Raw genomic sequence first — 26,022 nt, 5'->3', positions numbered from 1 at the left:
GATTCATCACTGGATAGCTATTAAAGATCGTTGAAAGGTGCATTCTTTGGAAGACATTCCAATCCCGGTTTGCTAATTATGTCTGTCTAAGTTTTGAAGATCTATGTTTTCAAGTTCTTGAAGGTTTATTTGGGAGCTGCACTCATATGTCAAGCTGGATTCTGCTGCAACTTAGTCTTTTCCCATTTTGTTCAAGTTGAGCATTAGTACCTTGTATGCGCTAACTTGAGGGGGAGTGTTAGCATTATTATGAGTTCTTTTTTCTTTAGCTCAAGCTGTATCTTCTTTGTTTACTTATTTGTATAATTCAACTTGAGGGGAGTGTTAGAATATGTACTCTAGAATACTGTGGGGGTATTCTGGTCTTTTTGGGGTAGTTTTATTCTTCTTATGTTATTAAGTGTAAGAGGGTTATATGGGGTTTTAGTCCCACATTGCCTAGTTTAGTCTCTTTGTAATTTCCCCTCTATTATAAATAGAGGGGCTTACCTATCAATGAAAATAACACATTATTTTCTCTGATTCTCTCTTTCTAACCCACGATTCTGCCAACACAAACTACCTACTCTGGTCTCGGTCTGCCTCTTTTGCCATTACTGCCCGTGGCCTCACTGGCCATATTGATGGCACTAGTACTATTCCTGTTGCCCCTGGTGCTGCCCATACACAATGGCTTGGCAGCAATGGGTGACTCTGCTACTTCCATTGCTACTTCTCATGTCATATTTGATTGGTTCTATGATTTCAGACCTTGCACATGGGTTTCTTCTCCTTGATACAACTTCTCAAATTTGGTCGGCTTGTAAGGAAACATACATGTAGCTTAGTAATGATGCTCAAGTTTATGAACTCAGAAAGAAGGTTCTTCATACTACATAGGAGGACTTGTCAGTCTCTAAATATTATGCTACTTTGCGCAGCCTTTGGCAACAGTTGGACCACTTTTCTGTTTACCACCCTGATACAGTTGCTAACTTAGCTGCCTATAAGAAACATGTTGACAAAATCAGGGTCTATGATTTCTTAGTCGAGTTGAATGTTGAGTATGACCAGATTCGTGTTTAAGTGCTGGGCCATTCTTCTTTTCCCACACTTGAACAGTCCTATGCCCTGGTCAGTCTCCTCTGAAGAATACCCTAGGGCTGCTATTTTACATTCCTGTTATTGAAAGGTCAACACTTCAGACTGTTGCCCCGGCACCTACTGCACACTCTCTGTTGGTAGTTCTACTCCAGGCCTTGTTACTTGTGAGTATTGTCACAAGCCTTACCACACAAAGGACAAGTGTTGGAAACTTTATGGGAACCCATCCGACTTTAAAGCCAAACGGGCTGTTAAGTAGAAGTCGAAAAACAAAACAAAGCAAACCATTCTGAATCTGTTCCTACAGCCCCAACTGCAGACATTGGTCTATCCCAGGATGATCTATAGGCCTTGCTACGTGTGCTAAGGACTTCTGCTGCTGCTGCCTCTATTACATCCGCTGCTACTGTCAACTCCTCTGCTACTTTAAGTTCAAACTTTGCCCGAAAAGGTATACCATTTGGTGGTCATTGTGCTTCTGTAGCTTCCCATCCTTGGATTATTGATTCTGGAGCTACAAATCACATGATTGATTCCTCCAGCCTATTCCACAGATATTCTCCCACTTCTGGGAAAGACAAGGTCAAAGTAGCTGATAGTTCCCTTTCTTCCAGATCTGGAAAAGGAATCATCAACTGCACTTCCTCCCTTTGTTTTCTGTTTTGCACATTCCTAACTCTACTACTAATCTTCTTTCAATTAGCAGTATTACTCGTGATCTTAATTGCAAAATAACTTTTTTTCCTTCCCATTATGTTTTTCAGAATCTGGCATCTGGAAAGACGATTGGATTGGGTAAAGTACACGGTGGACTGTACTTGCTTGATGATGGTTTCCTCTCTCCATTGTTACCTTCTCCACTACATCAGAACTCCTTGGTCACTTCTGAACTTTACCAATAGCACTTTAGATTAGGTTACCCTCCATTAGGAATTTTAGCCCATTTATTACCTACTTTGGTCACCAAATGTAATAAGGATAACTTTTTTTGTGAGGCTTGTGTTCTGGCCAAACAGACATGTTCCACTTATTCTTTATCCAATAAAAGGAGTTCTTGTTTTAATTTGGTGCATTCTGATGTTTGGGGGCCTAGTAGTAAAACTTCTATTTCTGGCCATCATTGGTTTGTCTTCTTTATTGACTGTCATTCTAGAAACACTTAGGTCTATCTTCTGCATACTAAAAATCAGGTTTTTGCATGTTTTCAGCATTTTCATAAAATGATCCAAACCTAGTTCCAGGCAATTATCAAAATTTTACGGAGTGATAATGGGACTGAGTACAAGGAATCTCAATTTCAAAAGTACTTTGTTGATCATGGGATTATACACCAGACTAGTTGTGTCGACACCCCAGCCAAAATGGTGTGGCCGAAAGAAAGAACCGCCACTTGTTGAAAGTGGCAGGAGCATTGTTGTTTGCTCGACATGTTCCATCCTAATATTGGGGTGATGTTATCCTAACTGCAGCTTATCTCATTAATAGGTTACCTTCATAGGTTCTTGATTCCCGTAGCCCAGCTGATATTTTACTTGGGGATTCTTCCTTTGTGGTTCCTCCCAAGGTGTTTGGTTGTGTTTGTTATGCTAGGGATACAAAATCCCCTGACAAACTTGAACCCTGTGGGTTACGATGCATTTTTTTGGGTTATTCTCCAACCCAGAAAGGTTATAAGTGTTACTATCCTCCTTCCCGTTGTACTATGGTCAGTATGGATGTGGTTTTTTATGAAAACCTTTTCTATTACTCTTCCCTACCTCTTCAGGGGGAGAGTTCTAGTGAAGATGTGGTTCCCTCTCTTGAGTTTCATCTATAGTTGCTTCCCAATCTTCCCTGACTGATGACCAGCCTCCCATGGTTGCTGCCCAGCCTCCTTTGGCTGCTGCCCAACCTCTTTTGATTTCTATCCCTTTACCCGAGGGGAATCCATCACAAGGGGATATCATGGAAACAAGTGGTGGTGATGTTCCTATTCAGGGGGAGCTGACTCCAGTACAGAGAATTACTAGTTAATTTCAAAAGGCCATTGACAACCCTAACATTCTCACTTATAAAAAGAGATGTTTCAGCAAAGGGCTGCTTCAGTCCACTGTAGCATCAATTCCCATCCAGTTGCCGACTCAGGATCCAGATCCTCCTTTTCCTGGTAAGTCTTTCTCTTTCGATCTTCCCGTTGCTCATCGCAAAGGTACTAGGACTTGCACTCTACATCCCATTTCTTGTTTTGTTTCTTATAGTTCTTTTTCTCTTCTTTTCGTGTATTTGTATCCTCTCTTTCTTCTGTTTCCACTCCTAAAAATTGGCAGGAAGAAATGAGAGCATTGAACAAAAATAATACGTGGGATCTTGTTGCTCTTCCTCCAAGGAAAAAGCCAGTGGGATGTAAATGGGTGTTTGTGGTCAAACAGAAGGCAGATGGTACAGTGGATTGGTACAAGGCACGTCTGGTGGCAAAAGGCTTCACTCAGACATATGGAGTTGACTACTAGGAGACCTTCATTCCAGTAGCAAAACTCAACACTGTGAGGGTATTGCTATCTTGTGCTGTAAACCTTGGATGGGATCTTCAGCAGTTGGATGTGAAGAATTCCTTCCTCCATGGCGAACTGGAGGAAGAGGTATATATGGATATTCCTCCAGGTTTTTCAAGTGGGGCTTCCAAGGGCAAGGTGTGTAAACTAAAGCGTGCCCTCTATGGATTGAAGAAGTCACCTAGAGCTTGGTTCAGTAGATTTCACAAGGCTATGCTTTCAGTGGGATACAAGCAAATTAATACTAATTATATCTTGTTCATCAAACGAGTAGGTGATATGGTAACTATCCTCATAGTGTATGTTGATGATATTGTAGTGATCGACAATGATGGTGATGAGATGAAAAACTTGAAGTTGTTCCTTGGCCGTGAGTTTGAAATAAAGGATCTGGGGACTCTAAAATATTTTTTAGGGATAGAGGTTGCTCGTTCTTCAAAGGGCATTTTCTTGTCAAAGAAAGTATGTCCTAGATCTACTGTCAGAAACTGGGCTGCTAGGGTGTCATCCTTCAGACACTCCCAATGAAGCTACTACAAGACTCAAAGAAATGGGAGGCGAACCAGTTGACAAAGGTCATTAATAGAGATTGGTGGGTAAACTTATATACCTCTCTTATACTCGACCAGACATAGCCATTGTAGTTAGTATGGTCAGCAAGTTTATGCATAACCCTTATTCCTCTCATATGGAGGCAGTCCTTTGCATTTTACGATATTTGAAGTCTAGTCCAGGAAAAGGAATACTTTTATCTCCCCATGGTCATCTTAAGATTAAAGCGTAAACTAATGCAAATTGGGCTGGTTCAAGTGATAGGAAATCCATCTCTATATATTGCTCTTTTGTAGGTGGGAACCTTGTCACTTGGCGTAGTAAAAAACAGAATGTGGTGGCAAGATCCAGTGCTGAAGCAGAGTTTCTTGCGATGGCTCATGGAATCTGTGAATTGTTGTGGCTTAAGGGGTTGTAGCAAGACATTGGGGTTGTTGTCCAACTTCCAATGATGCTATATTGTGATAATAAGGCTGCCATTAACATCGCTCATAATCTTGTCCAGCATGACCGAACTAAACATGTAGAGGTGGACAGACATTTCATCAAGGAGAAGCTTGAAGCTGGGCTAATTTGTGTTCCCTATGTGAAGCCTACTAGCCAGCTGGCTTATGTGTTCACGAAGGGGTTGAGTGGCAAAGTATTTCATCCTGTTTTAGTCAAGTTGGGCATGTGTGATATCTACGCACCGACTTAAGGGTGAGTGTTAGAATGTATGGGCTAGAATACTGTGGGGGTATTTTGGACCTTTCGTCCATTTATTTTCTTTTTTTTTTTTTTTCTGTTCAACCTATGTCGGCTATGTAAGGGCACATATGTCCATGTAATATTATTTCTCTTTATTATAAACAAAGAGCTTGAGGGATCACATCGATTCACTCAAGCATTATTCCCCAAACTGTTTTGCTAACAACCTTCTCTCAAAGTTTCATAGTGTGACTCATAAGCTTTATGCTTCTATAGTTATTGCAGCTTTGAATATCACCTTTATTTTTGTAGACCAGGATTACTATGCTTCTCCTCTAATCATCTGGCATCTTCTTTGTGTTTATAATCTTGTTAAATGTATTGGTTAATTAATAAAACCCACGACCTTCCATGGTTTTGCACACTTCTATTGGGATCTCATTTGGGCCTATAGACTTGTTGGATTTCATCTTTCTTCAGGCTTCTTTAACTTCCGCCATGCTGAACTTTTTTACATATCTATGATATGACGAGTGGTGTCTTGCTGAATAATGTAATCGTCTGGGTCATTTCTACTAAATGTATCTCCATTTAGTAGGTTACAAATATTCTCATCCCATCACTTCACAATGTCTTCATCCCTAAACAACACCCTTCCATCATCACTCTTCATGCACTTGGAACATTGACAATGTTTAAACGAACAACAGGAAAGAAGGTTCAAAGTTATCCACACCATATGTTTGAGTATACCCCTTTGCTACCAACTGGGCTTGAAGGTGTTCAACGGAGCAATCTGAATCTTTTCCTATAGGCAAATCCACTATAGTCCATGTATGTTGAGATGATAAAACATCCATTTCCGTTTTCATAGCCACTTTCCATCTATGATGAGATAAAATATTGTAAGTACGTTCAAAACGTGAGAACATTAATAGCTTAGCATTGTTTCTGCTAAGCTATTACTGTTCTCACTATGAGAGTCATAAATGTTCTCACGTTTTGAACGTACTTACAATGTTTTTTAAATAGAGTTAATAGACAATGAAAAAGCAAGGTTATGGAATGTAGAAGGAAGATGAGATATATACATATAATTTTGATAAAACTTGATGTTGCTAGGCTAGACTCTTCATGAATCAGCAAGGTAGATAGTAGAAAGCCTAGTTTATATTCGTATAATCATTAGCTAGGTTTGTAGATGTATATAGGCAGTATAAGCTGTTGCCACCAAAAACAATACCATTCCTTCAAGAGATTATCAAAACAACATGTGGAAGAGTGCTCTGATACTATGTAACAATATTGAAGACTAGAAACCAGTAACGGAGCAAGAGAAAGGAAGTCCTTGTGTAACAAGAATACTAGAAATAGAGTCTAGCCTAACTAGTAAAAGAGTAAACATAAAACAACGAAACGAGCTCTAGCCACGTTAGGGGCACCTTTTTATGATTCGTTCTATTCTTAGTTGCCATTCTGGCGCCTTTTCCATGTATATTATCTGTTTTTTTTTTTGCTTATGGTCTTTTCCTTAAGTGCAAGAGGGGTACTTTGGGCCACATTTCTTTGGAAGGCTTGAGAGTGGAGCCAACATTACTTGGTGGTGATATTTGAGGAAAAGCTCGTACCTTTTTCTTTTGATTTGGAAATTGCGTAGTAATGTGCTGAAATAAGTATAATTTACACAACTATTCAGCATAGAGATTATACTCTGTAGGTTTTTGTTGACCTATGTATTAGATAAATTATATATAGAAATGAGAAATTTTCAGTGAAGCAATTTGATACATGGTGAGGATTAAAGTATATCACTATGCCTCGTATTGGTTTGATTGCGGCTTAACTTTGCAAATAGATATAGGACATAGAGGTAGGGAAAAATACTGGAGTGGTCAAAACACCATGGAAGTCATGTATTAATTTTTCACTTTGAAATGTAATATCTTAGGGTTGATTAATTATATATATACATAATCAAAGAGTTAAATGATTTTGTATTGGGGATCCATAAAGATCCTTTAAATAATAACTCAGCCTTATCCTAGCTAAATGGGGTCGGTTACATGGATCCTTGCCCTCCAACCAGCTCTATGCATGATACAAGGCCTAAGGTATACATGTCTTTCATCACCCTTATTAGTACTTTACCATCTTCACTTTTAATAAATCTATCATGGTCGAGATCTCTACTCTTTCTTTTCCTTAGTTTGGTTATCTAATAGATAGCTTTTTCCCCTTCCTTTGTGCTTAGATTGTTATAAATATCTTAATGTTTCTTTGCCATATCTTAAAACTAGTTTCTTAGTCTAATGGTTGCTGCTCAAACCTCATCATCCCATTCCCAAGTCTCTACGGGAATGAAGTTTTCCTTTCGATTCACCTATGACATCTTTAGCAACCTTCTTAATACAAGTAGTCATCTCATTCCACATCGTATTAGTGTCTCCCTCAAAGTCTCACTTTCCTTGTTTGTGTTAGAGACTTAGAGTTATTAGAGTGGTTGTATAATGGTTGTTCTATCATTGTCTTGTATTTGTTATTTCTTCTTATTTCTATTTACCTCCCTAGGGAGGTCTATGTAATTCTTGGAAATGATTATTCTCCCATTCTCTCTTCTCCTCTTCTCTTCTCTTCTTCTCTTCTTCTTCTCTTACTCCTAGCTTTTAACCCTTTGATATCTCACTAGCATCGATCAAGTAGAAGATTTTAATTTGGTATCAAATCTAGAAAATCTGGTTTGAGAGTTGATTGAACTTGTTTGCTGTCTTCACCTCTCTTTGGAACCCTAGAAAGATAAAGGGTACCATTAGAAGCTGTCCTATGTGAAATACTACACATATTACATTCTTTGGAGTTGTATTCTTCAAACCAAATCCATATGGAGTGATGTTGGAGTTGCTGAAGTGGATTGAAGCTTGAGAAGATGCATACCTAGCAACCGCCAGCTTGTGGAGTATTCTGTTCGGTTCTCCTTCATCCCTCCATCTTTGTGAATCAGACCTAGTGCATGAATCGCCTAGAGGTTTTCTATCAGACCCCTAACCTCTCGGTTGTTGAGAGGAGTGCTGCTTGGCTGAAAGCTGCTGTGAAGACCTTGAAGATAACCCGTTTTTTCCCGCCAGCCATGGGTTGTTTGAACTTCAATTCTGCCTTTGGCAGACTGGTTTGACTTGAAACCAGGCTTGTTTGAGTCGCATATGAGTGCTTATTGAAGCCCTAAAAGCCTGGTCCTTGAAGGGGGAAGATTGGAGAGTAGTGCTCTCTCATTTGCTGTACAGATATCTGTTGCTTCGTTTCTGCTCTTTGTTTTCACTCTTTGTTTTGAAGATTGATGCATTGGATGGTTGTTTGTTGCTGAGAATGGAATGTTTACACCTTGTTCCACTTGTTGGGTGTTATGAACTCAAGTTCCTTGGGTGTTAGAAGGATTTGGTTTAGGTGATGCAAGTTTTATGCTCTCTGTATGCCTGCTGTTTTTTAGGCTTTGCCCCAATCTAGTTGATTTGGCTGATTTAGAACCAGTTGCGTACTGGTTTACCTCCTTTATTTGGGTTGAGTGCTCTCCCCAGTTAAGCAGCATACTAGTTTGACTGTTGAAGTGTCTGCATATTGTGTTTACTATGTCTGGGCAAGATTCTGATGTCAGTGGACCAACTACAGCTAGCAGATTGAGTAGTGGTTCCCAAATGATGGCTTCCTTTGATAACCCAACACCCAAATCTCGGTTGTGAAATTGGACAATACTAACTACTTGAATTAGTCCCGTTCTGTGAAGATGGCCCTGCAAAGTAGGGGAAAGAGTAGGTATATTTCTGGCTCTATGAAGGAGCCTGCCATTACTGATCCAGGATATCTGAAGTGGGAGACTGATATCTCCACAGTTATGACATGGTTGGTTTTCTCCATGAAGCCTGAAATTAGTAGGAGGTTTATAGACAATGAAACTGCTAAAGAGATGTAGGATAATGTTGCCCAGACCTTTGATCAAGTTGGTGACTAGGCAAAGGTGTACCGAATCCACCAAAAGGTTACCAATATGAGGGAGGGTAATAGGAGCATCTCTGACTACTAACAACACTGGTTTCAACTTGTGGCAGAAGTATGATCACTACAAGTATCTTCGATTGTTCAACTTTGGGGATGAAGCTAAGGTTTACAAGAATCAAGAAGTTGAAAGGATTTTTCTCTACTTGGTGGGCTCAATCCTGAGTATGAGTCCATTCTTCTGCAAATCCTAGGGAGGTCTCCCTTTCCATCCATGGATGAAGGATGTAGTTACTTGCAAAGTGAGGAAACCAGGAGAACAACTATGGCTATTGCACCATCAACAGAGAGATTTACTCTTGTTTCTAGTTCCCACAGAGATTGGAAAAGTGGGGGGAAAGGCCAAGGGCCAACTTGTGGAGATCACCGTGAGAAATTTAAATGTGATCACTGTAGAAAGTTGGGACACACCAAGGACATGTGTTGGGTTCTTTATGTGCAACCCCATGTGCTGTGGAGCCAAGTAAGGGGGAGCTAGGGCTCACTTCTGTGACATCTGAATCTGAGACATTTGGACCCCAGCCTGCTCCTGATTCCATTTCACAAGATGATATTGCATCCCTCCATCGGTTGATGTCTCACCTTGGAGGGTCAGCTACTGGTTCTACCTCTGGAGGGTTAACTACTTTTGCCTCAGCTTTGTTGGTCTCGTCTGCTCCGTCTACTACACCATTGGATTATTGATTTTAGAGCCTCTGATCACATGATTGGTATGTCACAGTATTATGATTCCTACTCGATTTGCTATGGCCGGGACAAAGTAAGTGTTGCTGATGATTCCCTTTCTTCTGTCTCTGGTAAGGGTAATGTGAGAGTTACTCCTATTTCCCTTGAGTCTGTCCTTCATATTCCTGGTTTTGCTAATAACCTATTATCAGTGAGTCACCTAACCAAATCCTTCAATTGTTGTGTCACCTGCTTTCCTTCCTATTGTCTTTTTCAGGATTTGGAGAGAAAGAGGGTTATTGGCAGTGGGACTGAAAAAGGAGGACTCTGTCTTCTAGTTGTCATTAGGAGACAGTTATCCCCCTTGTTTACTTCTTTTCCTTCTTATGTTTTTCAGTGTGAATCTTGTATTTTTGGTCAATATTGTCGCACATCTTATCCTTATCGTGGTAATAGATCTACTGCACCTTTGTTCATACTGATGTTTGGGGGCCTTCTCCTACTACCTCTTTGTCTGGATTTCGTTACTTTGTCTCATTTGTGGATGACTATTCTAGGTCCACTTGGACTATTTTGTTGAAACAAAAGAGTGATGTTTGTGATGCTTTTAAGGATTTTTATCAACTTATCCATACTCAGTTTGGTACTCGAATCCAAATTGTTAGGTCTAATAAGGGGGTGAGTACATGGATGGGGGGCTCCAACAGTTCTTTACTGATAATGGCATCATCCATCAACTGGCATGTGTTAACACCCCTCAACAAAATAAGGTGGCTAAGAGAAAAAACCGCCACTTGTTGGAAATCACCAGGGGTCTCCCCTTTGGTATGCATGTGTTTAAGACTTTCTGGTCTGATGCACTTCTTACTCTTGCCTTTCTTATTGACCGGATGCCAACTGCACTCCTTGGCTCCAATTCTCCCCTGGCTCTTCTTTCTCCTTGCCTCCAAAATCTTTGGTTGTGTTTGTTATGTTCATGTCTACAAATCAGCTTGCCCCAGGCTTGATCCCAAAGCTCTCAAGTGCATCTTCTTGGGCTACTCTGATTCAACCAATGGGTATAAGTGCTACCATCCTCCTTCCCGAAGGCAACTTCTCTCCAAAAATGTTTCCTTCTTTGAGTCTTTTCCTTACTTTTCTTCTCCTCAGCATCCTCTTTAGGGGGAGAGTACTAGAAGTGTACAGGATGCTGATGCCATTCCTTTCCTATCTTCCTTGCCTACCTTCACTTTCTATTCCTATTTGATATTAGAAAATACAAAGAAGTGGATGTTGTTAATGCTGATGATGTTGTTGATATTGATGCTAGTAGTAGTGGTGATGCTAGCAAAAAGAAGAGTATAAGGGAATAAGATTCAAAGATGTCAAGTCTCTACCGACTATGCTCCAGTCCCCTCCGACAGCCCTGCTAGCTGCCTACCTCGCTGCCTCAACCTCTTCTCCACCGTCCCCTCCCCTTCACCCTTCACCCGCATCCAAAACCACCCATCAATTCTGCCCCCCTGCTCCTCTCCCCGTATCACCCTCAAAACCTGCTTCAAACTCTTCTCGTCCCCCGCCAACCCTGCTTCAACCTCCCCTTCACCTCCTCCCATCACTTGGAGCTCCCTCTTATCCGAAAATCCCTCAGTCACCTCTGACCGACACTCCTTGTATTTTGTCCCTCCCACCATCGTTGATGACTCTAGGGTAGGCTTCTGTCCCAAGGGCTTGCTCGATGATGAGCTCTCCAAGCGGCACTGCTGCCTCGTGGGTCACTTTCTTGGCGCTCGTCCACCCTTCACATTGTCAAACCCTCTCTTCAGAAATAATGGCACTCAGAAGGAGCGGTCTTCACCTACCTTCTCTCCAGCGGCATCTTCATCTTCTGGTTCTTCGACGACTCCGACAAGTAACCGATATTCCTCCAGCAATGGGCCCATCGCTCTTCTCTCAGCAAAATCGACCTCAAATTCATTCCTGTTTGGGTCAGCCTGCCTGGACCCGCATTTTACTATTGGTGTGCTTCTGGTCTCAGTCTCGTTGGATCGACCATCGGTAACCCTCTCTTCTTCGACGAGCGTACGAAGAAAAGGGATCGACTGTCCTTCGCTTGCATCTGTGTGGAAATATCTGCAGATGACCCTCCCCCCGAATTTGTCACCATCCAGGAAGAAGGTGGCAACTGCCTCTCAAAGGGTGACTTACAAGTGGCTCCCCCACTACCTCGAAGCTGTGTCTTCCGGCTCCTGTTACCTCTGCTGATGGCTCATTGACTCCACTATCTACCTCGCCCATCGTGACTGTTCCAACGGGTGATGTGGAGACCAATATCGTTGACTCTGAAACAGGGATTCTTACTGTTGAGGAGGTTGAAGCCCTTAGGGAAGACATTATTGTCGTTGAGATTAGTACCTTGGTGGAAGATGAAGTTGATGCTCAGGTGTCAATTGACTCGATGGAAGGTAAATCTCTTTTGAAACACGACGTTGCTGCTCGGGAGGTAGTTGCTCCGAAGGAAGGTTCCCCAAAACTCTCTGGTGGCCAAAAAAAACTTCGGAATCACCATCGGAAAAGCCTGCGTGGCTCTGGCGAGGCTCTTAGTCATGGCGACTCTCCCGAGGCTCACGTACCCTCCAGATCTAAGGACGCTGACCATAACAAGTACGTGGTACTTCAATCTCTCAAGCTGGGGGATGATAGCGATGTTGCAGCGTCGAATGTCACTCTCGCGATCAGCCTGATCCGCGACGATGACTTGTAGGCTCCCCTTGTCGTTACCTCTGCAAGCTCCCCTTCACCTTCGTCCTGCTCCCTTTCCCCTTTTGGAATCCCAATTCAGATATTACCCCCTTTTAACCAAACCACTCCCTTCCCGAGGCCTCCCCCCCCACTTTTCAACCCATCTCTCCCCCTTACGTGACCCACTTATCCACTCACCCCCTTCTGTCTTACCTCTTAGCACCTCCTTATCTGACCCGACCCACCAACCCGCCCTCTTAACCCACCCACAACTCTTAACTAATGACTTAATTTTCCCCCTTGGCCGAACCACTTCAAGCCTGGTCCTGGTCCTTCAGCCGGTTCCACCTTGGCCCATTGCCCTTCATCCCTTTTCCCCCTTCCCCCTCTTCTCCTCTGGTTTGCAATCCCCTTTGAGGGAGTATCGCCTTAGGCCCCGAAGTGTCCCCTCAGGGTCTCGCGTTAGCTCCACCGATGATTGGTTGCCCCCTCCCCCACCTTTGACCATAATCCCTTGGACCATTTGGAATGTCCGTGGCCTCAATACCCCGGCTAAACAAGCTAAGATTTGTGACCGTATCAAATCCTCCAAATCCTCCCTTTGTTGTCTCCTTGAAACCAAAGTTATGAAACCCAACTCCTCCCGCATCACCCACTCTCTTGCTCCCTCTTGGTCTTTCGTTTCCAACTACACTCATTCTCCAAATGACCGCATTTGGGTCCTCTGGGATCCATCCAAATTCCATATCTTAGTCTCCTCTGCTTCCACCCAATTCCTCCATCTTAGCATCTCTGACCACCTCCACAATCACCTCCTCTTCTTCACCATAGTCTATGCCTTTAACCGTCACCTGGATTGGCTCCCTCTTTGGGATGACATCCGCTCCATCCCTTTGTCTGTGGGTCCCACCCCTTGGGGTATGGGTGGTGACTTTAATGTTGTTTGCTTTAGCCACGAAAAATTGGGTGGTTCCCCCCATTGACCAACTAGCTGTTGCTGCCTTTAATTCTTGTCTTGAGGATACAGGGCTTAATGACCTTAGGTGGTCGGGTGCTGATCTCTCTTGGCACAACAAGCGCTCTGGCCCTGACTGAGTTGCCTGTAAGCTTGACCATGTCCTCGTAAATGACCATTGGCTCTCCTCCCTTCCTTCTTCCCATGCTGTCTTTGACCTCCCCAGCCTCTCTGACCACTCCTCTGTCTCCCTCTTTGTCCTCCCTTTCTTATCCTTTGGTCCCAAACCTTTCAAGTTTTTCGACATGTGGTCCTCCCACACCGGATTCCTCCCTATTATCCAAGCAGCTTGGGACATTCCTGTCCAATCCTTCTCCTCCCCTCTCCTTGCCTTCTCTAAGAAGCTCAAAAATATTAAAGCTGTCCTCAAGTCTTGATATTCTACCACCTTTGGAAACATCTCCTCCCGTGTCTCCTCTTGTCGTGACACCCTCTCCTCCATCCAATCCCGTCTCCAATCCGATCCCCTCAACTCCTCTCTTACTGCTGAAGAATCCCTCGCTGCCTCTGAGCTTGCCTCCTCTCTCTCCCTGGAGGAAAGTTTCCTCAAACAGAAATCCCGGATTAAATGGCTTGAGCTTGGTGACTCGAATACTGCTTTCTTCCACCGGTCTCTCAATGGCCGAACCAACTCCAACTCCATTCTTACCCTCACCACCTCTGTTGGCTCGGTCCGCTCCTCTGTTGAAGCTATCAAATCTGAAGCTGTGTCCTACTTTTCTGGTATCTTCTGCCCCCCCCCCTCCACCACCCAAGTCCCCATCCCGGATGGCCTTATCAATAAATTCGTTCCTCCTCATCTCTTCAACTCCCTCTGCTCCATACCCTCTGACTTTGAGATTGTCATTGCTGCTCGCTCTCACAAGGCTAGTAAAGCTTCAGGCCCTGATGGTTTTAGTATGGGGTTTTTCACCACCTGCTGGGACATCATCAATGCTGAGCTCATTGGTGCCATCAAGAGCTTTTTCTTTAACCCCCACCAGATCCAAAACATAAACCACACCTTTCTTTGTCTCATCCCAAAATCCCCAGGAGCCTCTTCCATGCCTGACTTCAGGCTCATCTCCCTCTATAACCTCCTCTATAAGTTTATTGCCAAAATTCTTGCCAATAGACTCCAGCTTGTCATTGACTCCCTTGTCAGCTCTAATCAGTCGGCCTTTATCTCTGGGAAAAGCATTTAGGATAACATTGTCCTCTGCCAGGAAATTGTTCGAGGCTTCCACCGGAAATCCACAAAGCCTTTGACTCCATCCGCTGGGACTACATCTCCCAAGTCCTCCTTAAGATGTCATTCCCGCCCACCTTTGTCAATTGGATCCACTTTTGCATCTCTACCCCTTGCTTCTCCGTCCTCCTCAATGGCAGCCCTGCGGGCTTCTTTAACTCCTCTGTTGGTATTCGTCAGGGTTGTCCCCTCTCCCCCTTCCTTTTTTGCCTTTCCCTTGAGGTCCTCTCTCGAAGCATCCAATCCAAAACTGATCTCCTCCTCCATCCCCAAATGTAAACCCACCAACCTGACCCACCTTGGCTTCGCTGATGATCTCATGATCTTCTCCAAGGCTGACCCCCTCTCCATTGAGTCCATCATGTCTTCCCTCCACCTCTTCCAAGGTCTCTCCGGTCTTCGCATTAACCTCCTTAAATCCAAAATCTTCCTTGCTGGGATCCCTGATACTACCAAAGTCTCCCTCTCCAGCATCACAGGCTTTTCTCTTGGCACCTTACCCGTCCTCTACCTTGGCCTCCCCTCATCCCTGCCAGACTTTCTGCCCACCATTGTCATCCCATCCTTAACCCCCTCCGCAAGAGGCTATGTAACTCTGGAAGGCCAAGCTTTTATCCTACGCAGGTCGCCTTGAGCTCATCAGATCGGTTCTTCAGTCGTGCTACATCTATTGGAGCGGTGTTATTGGCCTCCCTAAGGCTACCATCAAGGCAGTTGAGTCTATTATGTGTGCTTTCCTTTGGAAAGGTGTGGATTCAGCTACGTTCCTCCACCCCAAAAGCTAGTCCTCCATATGTTGCCCCAATCTGAAGGCGATCTTGGTCAGAAGGATTAAAGATGTGAACATTGCAGGTTCTCTCAAGCTGATCTAAAGGCTTCTCACCAATAAATCCAGCATCTGGATCTCCTGGGTGTATGCTGGGCTTCTTCGTAGAGACTCCTTCTGGACTGTCAGCTCTACTTCAGACTCCTCCTAGATTTGGCGTAGAATCCTCCAAGTGAGGCATATAGCCATGGGAGCTATATCTTACAGGATTGATGATGAGCTGCACACCTCCCTTTAGCTTGACAATTGGCATCCCTCAGGTGTCCTTGCTTCCATTGCTAGCCCCCGTGTCATATATGCTTCCGATCTGGATAGATCTTCCCTTGTGGCTTCCATTATCACCAGAGGCTCTTGGTCCCCTCCCCTCTCTCCTCCTCCCCTTGCAGACATCTGTAGATCCCTCCCCCCTATCAAACTGCCTCCCAACCCAAGGCTTCCTCTTGCATCGCAATATGCAAGTCTCCTCCAACTGCTGTCTTTGTTGGAATGGGCATGAAGATGTGGAGCACCTATTCTTCTCTTGCCCCTTTGCTGCCTCCATATGGAGCCGTGTCCTTCGCCTTTGTTGGGCCGCCCTGAGATCTCCGCTGCCCCTATCCAGAGAATGGGTTTGGATCGATATGACTTTTGGTGGGAAATCGATCTGCGATACGATTGGGAAACTTGCTTTTTGTGCCATTATCTCCCACATTTGGATGGAGAGAAACCTAAGAAGATGGACGTCCAACTCCCGTTCTTTCGACAAGATTTGGAAAGCCATCTTCTTTGATGTATCATCTAAAGCTAGCTCCCTCCCCCCCTCTGGTGTTAAGGATACCCCAAGGAACAGACTTATTGTTGTCTCCTGGGGTCTTCCTACCTCCATTTTGCGAACTAGCTAGCCTCCAGCTACTTTGTTGTTGGTCCTAGGGCTTGTATATTCCTCTTCTTTCTCCGTATTTTAAATTTTTATTCATCCAAAAAAAAAAAAAAAGATTCAAAGATGTTGTATTCACTAGACGTGAATGTTTGTTGAAGGGAAAAGGAAAGCAACCTTGCCAAAACCCCTCTTTGGATCCACATCCTCAGTCTCATCCTCCTCAGTCAGGTAATACTTCTCCTTCTGAATTAGATCCCATTGCTATGAGAAAGGGGAAGAGAGCCTGTACTAACCCCATAGCCCAATTTTTTTCCTGTGACTCTATTTCTCCTACAAGTATTGTCTTTTCTGCTGCCCTTGAGTCTTCTTCCATTCCCAAAAATGTCACAGAGGCCTTATCCGATCCAAAATGGATGCAAGCATTGTCTAAGGAAATGGTCGCTCTGGAAAAGAACAATACTTGGAGGACACTAGTTGATCTTCCAAGGGGGAGAACTCCAGTTGGATGCATATGGGTTTATACCATCAGTATAGATCTGATGGTATAGTGGAAAGATACAAAGCTAGGTTGGTTGCAAAAGGGTATAGTCAAGTGTATGGCATTGACTACCAGGAGACTTTTGCCCCTGTAGCCAAGCATAACTCACTCAATCAGGGTTCTTCTTTCAGTGGCAGCCAATAAAGACTGGCCAATGTACCAATTAGATGTGAAGAATGCACTTCTTCGTGGAGATTTAGCAGAAGAAGTATACATGTAGCCTCCACCTGGTTTTAAGTGTCCCTCAGCTGAAGGGAAAGTGTGTCTCTTAAAGAAAGCTCTTTTTGGCCTCAAACAGTCTCCTAAGGCTTGGTTTGAGGGATTTAGATAAGCCATCCTAAAGAATGGGTATTATCATAGTCAAGCTGACCACACCTTGTTTATCAGAAGAGGTAATGGTACAGTTACAGCTCTCATTGTCTATGTTGATGACATTGTGGTAACTGGACATGATGTTACTGAGATAAATAGATTGAAGTCTTGTCTAGCTAAACAATTTGAGATTTAGATAAATAGATTGAAGTCTTATCTGGCTAAACAATTTGAGATTAAAGACGTCGGACTCTTGAAATACTTCTTGGGTATTGAAGTATCTAGATCGAGGAAAGGAATCAACATCTGCCAAAGGAAATTTGTCTTGGATCTTCTGAAAGAGACAGGCATGATGGGGTGCAAATTAGCAACTTCCCGTATTGATCCGAATCATAAGCTTGGTGATGAATGTGGTTCTTCTCTTATAGATGCCAACAAGTACCAAAGATTAGTTGGGAAACTAATTTATCTCTCCTTTACTCGACCAGGCATCTCATGCAATTGGAGTGGTGAGTCAGTTCATGCATGCTCCCAGGAGTGGACATCCAGATGCGGTGTATCGCATCATTAGATACTTGAAATCCTATCCAAGAAAAGGTCTTCTATTTGCCAAGCTTGACCATTTGCAGATTGCTTCTGGGTACTATATACCTTTGTGGGTGGTAATCTAGTTACCTGGAGGAGCAAGAAACAACCCGTTGTAGCTAGATCCTGTGCAGAGGCAGTGTGTGAGTTTATATGGCTAAAGAGACTACTTCAGGACTTCAGTTTTGCAACTGAAGGGCCAATGAAACTTTATTGTGACAAAAAAATTGCTATAAGAATCGCCCATAATCCTGTTCAGCTTGATTGAATCAAATATATTGAGGTTGATCGACACTTCTTCAAAGAGAAGTTGGATTCTGGGCGCATTTGTACTCCCTTTGTGAAGACAAGTGATCAAGTAGCAGATATCTTCGCCAAAGGGTCTTTTTCCTAGTCTGTTTAGTACCTTATTGTGCAAGCTGGGAATGTATGACATTTATTCTCCAGCTTGAGGGGGAGTGTTAGAGTTATTATAATGGTTATAATAGGGTTGTTCTGTCATTGGCTTATTATTAGACATGGCTAAGTTGTATTTCTGTTATTTCTTCTTATTTTTATTTATCTTCCTAGAGAGGTCTATATAATTCTTAGAAATGATTAATGAAGTGAATACATGTGTAATCACTCAACACACAATCAATTTTTCTCCCATTCTCTCTTCTCTACTCTTCTTCTTCTCTTACTCCTAGCTGTTAACCCTTTGATATCTCATTAGAATGGATCCATTAGAAGATTTAACTGTTTGACCACTTCATCAGTAAATGATTTCAAAGTATCTCTTTTTAAGTTTCACCACCTTAGCCTAGGGCAAATAAGCTTACATGTTTTACGATTTTATGCGGTAAGGCACATATCCAAGACCACTTGCTCTCCAATCAACTTTGTTCAAAATCATACAAGATATAAGACCTAAGCAATGCATGTCTTTTCTCGTCACTTCACTTAGAGTTATTTTATGCTTGCCCCTTTAATATGAATCAAATCACTACCCCAAATTGGAGCATCCTAAGGCCTCTGTTGATCATGGCCATGCTCAAACAACTCTCTCGTAGCTTATCATGTATAGGGGCTACACCCAACTCAACTTTAATATGATCATCCTAGGGCCTCTGTTGAACATGGCCATGTTTAAACAACTCTCTCGTAGCTTATCATGTATAGGGGCTATGCCTAACTCAGCTCTAATATGATCATCCCGTATCCTTCCTACTCTTGCCACAAATCTATCTTAACATCCTCATCTCCGTTATACTTAGTTTATTTATATGATGCTTCTTAATCGTCCTACATTCCACACCATGCATAATAGTTGAGTGTTAAAGGAATATGCCCACCGCACCTCTCCACTTCATCCATCATATGTTAATTCTTTGGGAAACATCAACCTCTATATCACCTTCTTTATTTATGATTGAGCCTAGATATACAAAATAATCACTCTGAGGTATCTGCTTATTATCAATATTAACTACCTCTAGGGGTGTCAATCGGTCGGGCCTACCTAGGTGTCATGGTGCTTAAAGCCTGGAACTTGACTGCACATTTAAGTCTTCAGGCCGGGCCTAGTCTGGCTAGGTCGGGTTTCGGGCTAAAATCGAGCTAGTGTAAGAAAAAAAAGGGAATTGAATAAAAACATTAAAAGGGAAAAGACATTCAAGATTTAAGACACCGCATTTAGTATATATTTTAAAAGAAACTCTAAACGTAGTGAATCTAGCAATCTTGTTTCCACTTCCCATTTGAAGTAGTGTTACTTTTACTTTTAATTTTTCTTTATAAAAATTTATGTTATCTGGGTAAATGCAAGGGAAAAGGTGAAGAGACGAAATTGAGAGAGAAAGGTGTGTAAGAGCCGTGGTATGGGTTGCAACGGTGTAGCACCGCTATAGGTAGTGACCGAGTGAGGATTGAGGAGAAAATTCAAAAAATGAGAAGCACCCCTTTGGCCTTAGGGAGTTAGGGTTTGGGATGTGGGAGTCCTTTCAAATTTCCCAAATTCAGGGGGGGGGGGGGGGTAGATTAGGAAATATACAATTGCCCTAATGGGTTGGGCTTAGATGGGGCTAGTAGGTTGGGCTTCAGGCGGGGTAATATTGATCGGTCTGGTGGGGTGCTCAATGGTGCTATTCTCAACATCGGGACCAACTATTTATAAATGGGCCATGCCTAAGCCCGACACATTTAATAAGCGGGCTGGGCTGGCTCGGGTTTTATTTGGTCGGGTTCGGTCTAGTCTTTAGGGCCGGGCTTGGTATTGAAACCCTTAATTACCTCTTTAACCGTCATAGTGTGGCTAAAGTTGCACACCATATACTCAGTCTTTGTTCTACTAATCTTAAACCTTTTGATTCCAAGTTTGATCTCCATAACTCCAACTTGGTGTTGATCCCTGCTTTTGTCTCAATTACCCACACAATATTATTGGCACAAAGCATACACCAAGGAATCTCATCTTGTATACTCTAGTTAAATCATCCATGATAAGGGCAAACAAATAAGGCCTATTGATGTAGCCCAATAGTAATTGGGAACTCACTACCTTGACCACCACAGTTCTTACACTAGTCACCATACCATCATACATATCTCTAATTATGTCCACATATTTACATGGTACCTTTCTCTTCTGTAGTATGTGCCAAATTAGCTCTCTAGGGACTCTGTCATAGGCTTCTAGGTCAATAAATACCATATGGAGGTTCTTTTTGCCCTCTTTATACCTTTCCATGAGTCTCCATATAGCTTCCATCGTGGATCTTGGCATAAACCCAAATTGGTTCTCTCAAATTGTAGTTTCCTTTCTCAGTGGGTTTCAATAACCCTCTCCCACCCATAGTTTCATTGTATGACTCATTATTTTTATGCCTCTATTGTTATTGCAGCTCTGAATATCTCCTTTATTTGTGTAAATCGGGACCACAATGCTTCTCCATTCAGCTGGTATTTTCTCTGTATTCATAATAATGTTAAACATCATGGTTTAGCCAGGCTAAACCACAGTTTCCTAGGCTCTTCCACACTTCTATTTGATGACTAGACTTCAAAAGTCACAGGCTGAAACATCGCAATCTTATGATCCCCATGCTTAGTTTAATCATCTGGAATGTGAGAGGTACAGGGAGTTCTGATAAAGTCTCTCTTAAGAAATTTAATCAAGAACACAAACCTGCTCTTATTGCTACTTTAGAGCCCAAGCAGCAAAAGTTTAAACTTCCTAATCTAGCTAGAAGACTGAACATGTCTAATTGGTTGGAGTGTGAGCCCATTAATACTCATATTTGGCTGATGTGGCATCAATCTATTTCGCTCAACCATGTCTCTCATTGTGATCAATCTATTACCACTTTAGAACACTGTCTAGGCCTTGTGTCTTGCCTAATTCCATCTAACTTAAAAATTCTTTTACTTTAGAAACTCTATTTTTGTGTATATAACTGCGACATGTGGTGTTTCGATCAGTAATACAGTGCTCTGAGACACTATTACTCGAAAAGTCTTCATTTAGAAGGCTGCAGAAATACTCATTCCGTCGCTTCTTAATGTCCTCATCCCTTATTAGTACTCTACTATCTTCATTTTTATAATACATCCAACATGGTTGAAATCACTACTCATCCTTTCTCTTACTATAGGAATCTTATAGTAAAAATTTCTTACCACAAATCATAATCCATGGTAAAACAACAATATTATGATGGTCGATTCATCCCCTAACTATTGAAAGCATCTATACATAGGAGGTAAATTGTTTAGTCTAAGATTGGATGGTAAAAAGTTGAATACAAGTTGTGAATTCTAGCGTTTAACTACTATATTTCTGGCTGTCTGGCCATTGTCTTGAGGTAAAAGAGAGTCTAAAGACTAGGTGAAGAGATGTTTTGGTGAAATAGACTCTACAGGGGTATATTGTTGTCACTTGTAACGTCATCTACATATCCCTTTCATCCTAATATTATCTATAAGGAGGGTTCACTTATGTTGTATTGAAGGGTTTCCTAGATAATTTCTTGTGATTTGAACTGAGATGTTTCCATGGATTCCCTATACTAGGTAGTAATATGTAGCGTGTGGGTTGCCAGCGAGTAAGGCTGCATATAGCATCTAATGACTGTCAATGCTAAGCCTCTTCATTGTCTTGATGTATGATATGGGTGGGAGCCTTAAGGAGGGAAGCCATGGCATTTGTTGTTACCTCAGGTCATCATTCCTAGCATTCGAGCCAATTGGTCATTCAATGAAGCTGTTAGCTTTAGGATAAATGCCTGTTTGTGCAAAAATTACTCTTTAACTATTAGAATTCCTAGTCCTTTTGGAGAAACCTTTCTTCCATTCATTAGAAACAGTTCTTCAATCATGGGTTGGTATCATTTAGAAATGCTATGAAGAGGCTAATCTGGTCCTTGTGACCGTCCATGGATAGGTATCATTTAGAAATGTTGCATGTCAATAGCCCATTCTGTATTTTCAACAGTCCGAATCCTTCCCCTCCCCCATCCTTGGCATAATTTTCTTTTCAAGTTCTTATGGTGAATATAGTGAAGGCTGATGGACTTAAACTTGACACTAGTGGAGGGTGATGTGGACTATATCATGTTCATGTCCACGAAAAAATATGGCAATTTGACAATCATTTCTTCATAACATGGGCTTTATGCTACAAAGATACAATTTTGCTTAAAATTTTTGCGATGCGTTTTTCATGTACAATTCAATAAAATATAATTTTATTCTCTTATCCTCTTATTAAGCTATTATATTCTTTTGTGTTCTTTGGTGAAGATTGTTGGGAACACCAACTGAGGAGCAATGGCCAGGGGTAAGTGGTTTGAGGGATTGGCATGAATATCCGCAGTGGAAACCTCAAAACTTGGCACGTGCTGTTCCATCATTAGAACCTGATGGTGTTGACCTCTTATCGGTAACCACTTATTCTTTTCATTTGGTAGCTGCAACGGATATGTTTTTATCAAGTCTCATAAACTAAGGCTAAGCTAGAATTGTACCTTGCAAATTTGGAGTTTATATGGTGGATCATTTTGCTTATAAACATCACGAGCTAATTGATTTTTGTGGCAAGATATTGGTTGTTTTAATTTGCAATGTATCAATAACAACAACAGGAGATGCTACTGTTATTTTTCTGTTCTTCAGAAACCACTACACTTGAAACTTGGGATACTGCATAAATGAATTGCACCTAGACTTGGAGAAATGTACTGACGCTCCCAACCAAAAAAGATGCATAACACGAATATAAACAGCTGATATGATTCAGTTTTAGCAGAAAACCTTGTGCCTGCTCTTTTTTTGTAGATAATATCTTCCATGTGACTGGTTGCTAATTTGAACCTTTCAATTTGAAATTGATTGTGCTTCTCCTGTAGCTTATTCAATAAAATGTAAAATTAGATTATTTAAATTTGCAGATTCAAGTATCACGGTTGCTTTTTCTTTTCTCCTATATATGGAACTTCCAGTCAAAACCAATGACTAACAGTGTTTGTTTGGTTTTGTCTGTAACTTTGAATGATGCAGAAGATGCTCCAATATGATCCGGCAAACAGGATTTCAGCTAAGGCAGCACTGGATCACCCTTACTTTGACAGCTTGGACAAATCTCAATTTTAGTTGTCTACTTTGGATTTTAAGGAATTTCCCTCAGTCTCCATCAATCAACTCTAAAGAGATAGACACCCTCCTTTAACGCACCAGTAAAGGAGTTTTTTTTTTTATTTGTTTAGCCATGGGGTAACTATGGTTGCCCTTATGCTGCTTTTATCCATCAGCTCGGTGATCGTCATGCACTTGGTGTTGCTCTACCTTAATGTGCTTCATCTGTTGTTTGATTTTATGTTTATTGTCACCATAGACTTGGTACTATAGAAAGTAATCTCTTTCTTCTTCTTCTTTATCTCTCTCTCTCTCTGAGAAATTAATGTTGATCAAAGAAATAATGCCTCCATTTTAAAAATTACAAAACAGGTTGGTTTAGAAGATAAGTAAATGTAAAAAAACAAAAAAGTCAAAACTAAGTGTTTTGTAAATTTATTTTTTTTTTTTCTTATACCATAAATCTATAGAATTGTCCCTTGAAATATTTTATCTTTCTGCATTTACCATTTGTGCATTCAAACTAATTAAGAAGAATAGGATTACCTGTTAATCAACTTGTGCAGATTCTCTTAAGGATTTCCAAATTGGGTATATTACGAAACACCCCCTGAAACTGGAACGAATCTCAAGTCACCCCCTCTACACTAACGGTGTTATCTTAAGTCAAACCAAAAAGTGAAATGTCATATTTAACCTTAACCCATCCTTTTGTAACCCAATTCAACCCTAACTATTGTTTCAAAGCCAACTCTCTCTTTCTCTCTCTCTTTCTCTCTCTTGTAACTCTCGGAGATGGCAGTGGCGGTGGTGGTGGTGCTTGGGCAACAACCTTGCCAACCTCAGTCTGTCCAAACAGAATCGACCCTGACCTAGATCCAAACTAAGGCTCATTCCCTAGTTCAGCAGTCATCATTTCATCTCCCGCCACCACCGGAGCATCCTTCCTCTGTCGCTTCACCGGCGGAGGCTTCCAATCCTTCATCCTCCGGTGATAGAACCACATCTACAACTGCCTCTCCCCATCGAACCTCCACTTGCTCTGTGACATTCTTCCTCTATGATTTGTGTGTTGTTCCCCTGCTACTTTTGACGTTCTTCGGCCCAAGTAGCTGGTGGAACCCTAAGCTATTGGAACTCTGAGCTACTGAGTAGAAAACGTGACTTGATGCTTCGAAGATAAAATTCCTGAACAAAATTCATGTGTAGCTGCATCCAACTTGCTTCTCATCTCTGCTACCTTTTCCCATTTTTTTTTATATCATTTGAATAACAACTTAGAATCACTGAGTTTGGTATTTGTTGATGGCATGAGATGTTGGGGATTCCATAGTTAATTTCTGCTGAACAAATGGTTGGAGTCAAAATCCAACAGATGTTTCTCGTATATGATCTGTGAGAGATCTGAGCTCTATTGATGATTTTGCCTCTCCACAATTCGTCTCCTTCACCGTAAGTCTTCTCGAGAAGCTCCAACTGAGATGCAGTCTTCCATTGAGTTGTAGGTCATATGAGGAAGATCAATTTGGGGGTTTTTGGATTTCAAGGGCAAAATAGTAACTATACATTGGTCAAGGGTAGTTTAGGGTTTCAAAAAAAATTTAACCTGTTGACTTCGTAGGTTAACAACATAAAACTAACGGTGGGGACTAATCTGTAATATAGGGCTCTAAAGCAAGGGGTGTTCTGAGTATTTTCATATAAGAGGGGGTGACTTGAGATTCATTCCGGTTTCAGGGGGTGTTTCATAATTTACCCTAAACTTAAAATACAAGAACCCTGAATAATACATATCCAAATAAAACACTAAGCTACTCCTTTCTCAATTCCATGCAGGGTTTCTTGGTGGGTCTAATCCACAAGCAGCGTACCACCGAAGATTGCGAAGCCGTTCCTTTGAATGCACCACATACGTATCTCATGACATGTTACGAGACCAATTGTTCTCATAGTCCATTATTGCTCATTGATAAACCCCATCATCAACTTGTCTAAGATATCCCAATCTAGGGAAGGGACACCTAAATAAAAAAATAAAAAAAAAAATTCGACACTGTCACGCCGTAGATCGGCCAACGGCATCTTACAAATATTAAATTGATCATCATCCAACATATATAACACATTTTTTTTTCAAATATATGTAGTAGGAAAATAGCATTTATGAAACAAAAAAATTTTAAAAATAATTCAACTATCAAAATTTTTTTTTGCCTCCGTAGAGTTGTAGATCAGGCCGTTGTCACTCACATATATAAAATTGAAAGCATTCTACTATATATTTCCTAAAAATATACAAAAAAAAATTGTTTTTTTCGGAAGAGAACACTATTTACCTTCTTCAATGAAGGTTCAAACCATGGAAGAAGAACTCCAGGATGCAAATCCAAACTACATCATGCAAGATTGGTCCGACCATGGAAGAAGAAATGCAAAAACCCAAGGGAAATGAGGCTATGCATGTCGAAACCATCGAAACCAAGGGGTTTCTATCGAAACGTATGCGAGATATGAAGAACTCGGTTGAAATAGATTATTTATATTGGCTAGTTCAAAGTGGTTCAACCATGTTTCGATCGAAACAGTAGTTTTAGTTGAAACATGGTCGAAACCACCGATACCGATCTAAAACCCTACACTTTTAAAAAACACCTCTATATCGTCTCGAAAACTTGCAAAATCGAGATATCTCTGTTGTTTCGACAGGCTTTGAGCGAGTCCTTCTTCCATGGTAGTAACATTCGTTGATGACCACTCCAGTTTTA

General features: G+C 41.7%; 1 protein-coding gene and 1 long non-coding RNA gene across 2 annotated transcripts in view; one reads left to right on the top strand and one right to left on the bottom strand.

Annotated features, from left to right (window-relative positions):
* Nucleotides 1–23,287, top strand: part of LOC122649689 (cyclin-dependent kinase B1-1) — a 57,734-nt gene extending 34,447 nt beyond the window's left edge. Inside the window, exons 8-9 of the mRNA XM_043842928.1 lie at nucleotides 22,427–22,565; nucleotides 23,183–23,287. Coding sequence (XP_043698863.1) covers nucleotides 22,427–22,565; nucleotides 23,183–23,275 — 232 coding nt within the window. The 3' untranslated portion in view covers nucleotides 23,276–23,287. The remainder of the gene's footprint in view (nucleotides 1–22,426; nucleotides 22,566–23,182) is intronic.
* LOC122649690 lies at nucleotides 7,177–18,432 on the bottom strand. Its single transcript, XR_006331318.1, has 3 exons — nucleotides 18,387–18,432; nucleotides 10,698–10,704; nucleotides 7,177–7,312 (listed from the first exon to the last, which is right to left on the bottom strand). It is a non-coding gene; the product is annotated as an uncharacterized LOC122649690 (long non-coding RNA).
* Nucleotides 23,288–26,022: the final 2,735 nt, after the last annotated feature.

This window comes from Telopea speciosissima, chromosome 2 (genome assembly GCF_018873765.1).
Source record: "Telopea speciosissima isolate NSW1024214 ecotype Mountain lineage chromosome 2, Tspe_v1, whole genome shotgun sequence".
NCBI classification, from domain to species: domain Eukaryota; kingdom Viridiplantae; phylum Streptophyta; class Magnoliopsida; order Proteales; family Proteaceae; genus Telopea; species Telopea speciosissima.
The sequence above is the reverse complement of the archived record's forward strand: the minus strand, read 5'-3'. Positions and strand labels throughout refer to the sequence as shown.